The sequence below is a fragment of the Lolium perenne genome, chromosome 5 (assembly GCF_019359855.2).
Source record: "Lolium perenne isolate Kyuss_39 chromosome 5, Kyuss_2.0, whole genome shotgun sequence".
NCBI lineage: Eukaryota > Viridiplantae > Streptophyta > Magnoliopsida > Poales > Poaceae > Lolium > Lolium perenne.
In genome coordinates this window covers 10,653,762-10,659,595 of record NC_067248.2, presented here as the reverse complement: position 1 = coordinate 10,659,595, position 5,834 = coordinate 10,653,762, and the positions used below count along the sequence as shown (strand labels likewise).

The 5,834-nt window shown below is 40.3% G+C and overlaps 1 protein-coding gene across 1 annotated transcript; it reads right to left on the bottom strand.

The window, feature by feature from the left end:
- Positions 1-555: 555 nt before the first annotated feature.
- On the bottom strand, positions 556-1,639 carry LOC127298987 (uncharacterized). The gene has a single exon (XM_051328855.2). It carries the CDS (start codon positions 1,569-1,571, stop codon positions 729-731), a length of 843 nt encoding a protein of 280 aa, XP_051184815.1. The 5' UTR covers positions 1,572-1,639; the 3' UTR covers positions 556-728.
- Between the last annotated feature and the right edge of the window lie 4,195 nt (positions 1,640-5,834).

The following is a 5,834-nucleotide window of genomic DNA, read 5'->3' as shown; positions in this document are numbered from 1 at the left end:
GTGTGGGCCCTAGGATGGTAAGCAATACCCCGAACATGGATTTCTAATCCGACCCACGAGCGACCATTTTTTAATTTTTGGCGTGTGTGAAAGCCATGAAACCTCGAACATTATAGCTCATTTCTAAGAAAATTATTTAGGTATTTGAAATATTCCATTTTTGATATTTTTCTATGATAGATCTTGGTTTTCTGCAAAATTTGATATATTATACTTATTTTTCTCAGTTAGAATGATTATTTATGCTTTTTTGAAGATTGTCATGGAGAAATAGGAAAAAGCTATGCCGACGGTATAACCGTCGGCACAGGTCTGTAATGGAAAAAAAAATAAAAAAAATATTGTGCCGACGGCCAGACTGGTCCTGTGCCGACGGCCAGAACTGTGCCGACGGTGACCGTCGGCACCTCCAGCCTGTACCGACGGCCAATTTAACGCCGACGGCCATCCTTGTCGCCGCGCTCCGGAGGCTCCTGTGCCGACGGCCCCGACAGTTGGCCGTCGGCACATCGCCTAGCCGTCGGCGTACGGCAATTCTCCCGTAGTGGGTCAACATGTCTGAGATATTATATGAAAGTTTTTATTTAATGTAGGAAAAGTATGCTATATCCATGAAGTTACATAACCCGATCGATTGTCCCCACCAAGTGATTGAGTGGTACACTGAACTTTGTCAAGGAGTACGTGAGATCCCCTAGGGAAGATGGAAGCAATCCACTAACATATCATTAACCTCCTGTCACGACTTTGTTGCTCCCAGATACGACATGGTTTCTCCCCGATACGGTATTGTTGCTCCCAGATACCGTATTGTGACTTCCCGATACTTTATGGAAGCTCCCGGACACATTATTGTCGTCCCCAGATACAGAATTGTTGTTGTCAGTTACAATATGGCTTCTCCCAGATACGACATGGTTGCTACCAGTTAAGACATTGTCACTTCCCGTTACCACGGTGTTGAAGCTCCCAGACACAGTATTATTGTTCCCCGATATGACAGTGTTGTCATTCCCAGAAACTACATTGTTTCGCCCAGATAAGACCAAGTTGTTGGTCCCAGATATTGTATTTGGTTGTATGGCAAGAGTTCTTCTGTTATGCTTCACATCCAATGGCATGTTAGTGAAAGCCATACCTAGTAAATGACCTGTGGTGGTGAGGCCCTTGAGGTTGGGCAGCTCGCCAACCAATGAATTATGTGAGAGATCCAAGTAGAGAAGGTGGTCAAGCTCACCAATCCACGATGGGATGGTGCCGACCAGTCTGTTGTTGGCAAGGTTGAGTGACTCCAGCCGCGCGAGGCCGGCCAAGGATGCTCCTGTGATGGTCCCCGCAAGGCCACGCCTAGGGAGCCACAACGTGGTGACGCGGCCGCTCGCGCCATTGCAGCCAACACCTTCCCAGACGCAGCACGAGGTGCCGGACCACGCGGTGCGGAGGAGGACGCCTCCGCCGCCAAGGTTCTTGGCAAAGCCCCGCAGGGCACGGAGGTCATCGGGGTGGCAACTCGACGTTGCCGCGCACGCCACTGGCAAGAGGAACGCCAAGAAGAGCAGCAACAGCCCCATGGATTCAGCTAGTTGTGGTATGCAAGAAACCTATTTTAGAATGCAAGTAAGTGTTGTTGGCAAAAACTGCTTGGGTGGTATGTCCTATCTTATAGTGTGTGTGTGTTTGTAAGCATGCCTTGCAAGTGGTTCAGTCCTAGTCCATCCGTGGCCTCTCAATTCAAACTTGGTTTTTGGTTTTGTGTGTCGACAGACTGGTGGGTGGCAATGGACTCAATTCAAACTTGTTCTAGCTAGCCTCCATCATTGCTTGTGGTCAACTAGCTACAGCATGTACGGTCGGAGCTGAGCTGGAGAGGTAACTAGATAAGAGAGGAGATTGTCGTATGCAAGCACACTATAAGAGAGAAAGAGCGAGTCACAAAATATCCAAGGAAGATAATTTTATTCAAAAGAAACACGGATAATAATTACAAGGACTACTAGATATATGGTGTGGATGGCATGGAACGCAAGGACAAATGAATCTATATGTAGACAATCATGTGTTCTACCAACGTGCAAAATTGCAACTCAAAATACCTTATATTCGAGGCTGTGCAAATTTTGATACCTATAATAGTGAACAGTACAAACCCTCATACTTTTAAAATTCGACATATTTTGTCATTTTTGTGCTACCTCGAATATATGGTATATCAAGTTCAAATTTTGCAGAGTGGTAGAAATCAACATTGCCTACATCTAGATTTTTTCAAAAATTTTTAAAACTTAGAATACTATTTTTAAAATTTTCAAAATAAATATAAACATATTACAACATCTGATCTAAATTAGTTGTCGTATATTCAGGAACCTAAACTGCAACCATTAATTTGGATTGAAGGGAGTACTGTTTTCTTGGAATGTAGTGAGGCTACGAAACAACACAAGGTCAACATCATGGAGGAAGCTATTCATTGCAACATAATTGTAAGGTAATGAGCAAGCACTTCAGTACAAATTCGAGATGGCCCTCTAAGACTACCCACAATGGGAGTATCATAGCTAGTATCATGCATCACATGCATGCAAAAAGCTGATGTGTCACATTAATAAATGAAGAAAGAGATGGTAGTAGTATCATAGGTAGATACTGTATCATAGCACGTAGAACTAGAAAAATTAATGTTAAACCAATCTTGTACACACTTTTGCATTGAGATTCTACAAATCACTAAATATAATTAACTTATGATACTACTACATGATACTATGCATTGTGAAGATAGTATCACACACTAGTATCATATGCATGATACTACTATATGATACTCCCCATTGTGACCAAGGTTTTAAATAGCGCGCAATTTCGCCGGTTTTAGCGCGCAATAGCGGATTTGGACCCTCCACGCTATATTTGACAGAAAATGGTCGCTACAGTGCTAAACACAAAATAACACGCTAAATCGTGCTAAAATCGCGCTAAAACACATAGCACGTAGCGGCGCTAAAACGTTTAGCTGCAAAAAATAAAGGTCCAAAACTGCATGCCAACCCATCCGCCCAAAAGTCCAATTTCCCCAACAAAGCTAAATACCTAAAGCCCGTATATGTACGGCAAAACCTAGCCTAAATTCCAGTTTATCAGTTCCGCATGGAAGCGACGGCGGCGGCTGCCTCTTCCAGCGTGACGTCGGCGTCCGTTGCTTCCTCCCACAGAGTTCTGTCAGCTACTTCTTTCGGCTCGGATGTTGGGGACGCCTTAGAAAAATCACCCACCAGGTTAGAGTTGACTAGAACCTCCTCCTTATCCCGATTTGTAGATGCGTATATGTATTGAACTATTGATGTGTAGTTATTCTGATTCTGAATGAGTGCTTTCACCTTTGTTGTTGCCTTCTTGGCTCTAAATCATAATATTAGTATGTGTTAAAAAATGTTGTCTTTAATTTGGTCCCGGAATATACTTTGAACGATCTAGTTATGCAATTTGTCTGCTGGACAAGATTTTAGTTGCCGAAATCCTTAACATTTGCATGTCTTTTTTCAAAAACGCTATTTTATATATAGCGCGTTATAGCGCGCTATAACATGCATAGCGTTTGAAGATGGTCCTCGCTAAATGAAATAGCACGCTATTTAAAACCTTGATTGTGACTAGTCTAATATAACTTCGGTGGGAAGGTTGATGTGAGAGTTTTGGTGGCAAATGCGGAGCAAACAAAAATATCTCGATTGATATTTAGGCATGTGTACAAGCAAGAAAAATGTAACATGTTGAACAGTAGAAGAAGAGGCTTCTACCGAAAATGAATGAATGATACTCTTCCTGAAGAAGACAGAAAAATAGAGGAGAGAGTGTGTGTAAGTAGTACGGTACACGATAATAACAAATTAGGCTCATAGTTGAAAACACACGCACATGCATGGAGGTTGAAAGACATCATTATTGTTCCTCTCCCGCTCTCTTTAAAAAATATTCTTCTTCTTCCTCCTCCTTAGACTAGTCACAATGAGAAGTATTATACACTAGTATCATGCACAAGATACTAGTTTATGATACCACCCCCATAATGCATAGTATCATATGTTAATATCATAGTGTCATTATATTTAATGTTTTGTAGAATCTCAATGCAAATGTGTGTACATGATGTATTTTCCATCAACTTTTTTAGTTTTACGTGCTATGATACGGTATCATATTATGATACCACTCTCATCTCTCACCTTATTAATTAGTATGCCACCTCAAATTTTTGCCAATATGGTATGCATGATACTACTTATGATACTACCATTGTGACTAGTCTTAGAGTTGAGACTTGAGAGGGTTCCTCTTCAGCACAAGCAGATTGACAGTGTACTTGGCATCCTAGTTTTTTTTGGGTATTTCCTCTTTCTTTCTAAATATGTCACATGGTTAATATATATTAAAAAATTTACATGTTAATCTTGCATATGCAATTCATTCCAAAGAGAAATTCCCTTAACTGAAGCGCATAAGCTTCTAATAACAGTACCATTTTTTACGGAACACATCGATACCAGACACTTGGTAATTTGCATACTTATTTTATTAGCTATGCCCACTCCAAATGTGAGTTTAGAGCACTGCAATGGACAGATATATATAAGACCTAAGTACGCACATATTAGTAGGCGAACAGAAATGGTACCAAATGTAATATCATTTTGTTTGATAGGTTGATGGTTCTGAACTGAACATGAACAAAAGAAGTGTCTATATAGACCATTATTTTTTTCTCTAGATGACAATACACTAGTAGAAAACTAGCCAAAGGATGAACCGGTACTAAAGGTTGCATTAGTACCGGTTTCACTGCCCAGGGCGCCGGCAACCTTTAGTACCGGTTCGTTTGGGATCTTTAACCGGTACTAAAGGGTTTCACGCCAAATTTGAGGCGGAGGTGGGGCCAGCGCTGCACCTTTAGTACCGGTTCGTATAAAGAACCGGTACTAAAGGGTCTCCAACCCTATTTCTTCACCCGAGCCAGCTAGGTTTCCATTTTTGTTTCTCCTCTCACATTTCCAAATATTTCCCTCCTCTCACACTCCAACAAATCTCCATTTTTCTCCACCATTTTGTTAAGATTGACGGCACCCATCTATCCAAGGGTTTGTTGCGGCAGGCTGCGGCCGGCGCAGGCCTCTTTAGTCCCGGTTGGTGGAAGGCCTTTAGTCCCGGTTGGTGTCCCCAACCCGGACTAAAGGTTTTTTGGGTTTTTTTTCTCCCCACGCACCCTCCACCCCCACCCCCCCTGTGGATCGCCTTTTTTGCTTTGTAAAATACAAAAGAAAATGATAGAAAATTCAAAAAATAAAATCCTTCGAGATTCTTGTATGTTATGCAACCTACTATTCGCTGAAATTAAGAAATTTGAATTTTGACTTTTTTTTGCAAAAAAAGTTTGAAAAATGGTCAAACAGCTTTTCTGGTTGCATACGATGTCGGAAAAAAACGTATAATATATGAAAATCATCGTGGGAAAAAGTTATGCAGATTCTACGAGGGTTTACCCGGTTAGCCAATTTTTAGATTCTCAAAATTCCAAATGGAAATATGAAAGCAGGAACATTTTAGTTTTCGCCAGAAATTCAGGATTTTATATATTTTTTTATTTTTTTAAAATTTAAATTAATAATTCCTTCCTGCATAAAGATTACTATTACTTAACCGTAAAGGTTAGTAAATTTTTAGATTTACAAATTTTAAGGTTTTAGATTTTGCAAAAACAAATTAAAATTTAAAATATATTTAAAAATTAAAAATAATTAAAAATGTTATTGTTTATTTATTTATTCATTATTATTTTTACA

What these genes read in the sequence shown, in the direction of transcription:
- LOC127298987 (XM_051328855.2), bottom strand. Translation starts at nt 1,571, where the DNA reads ATGGGGCTGTTGCTGCTCTTCTTGGCGTTCCTCTTGCCAGTGGCGTGC.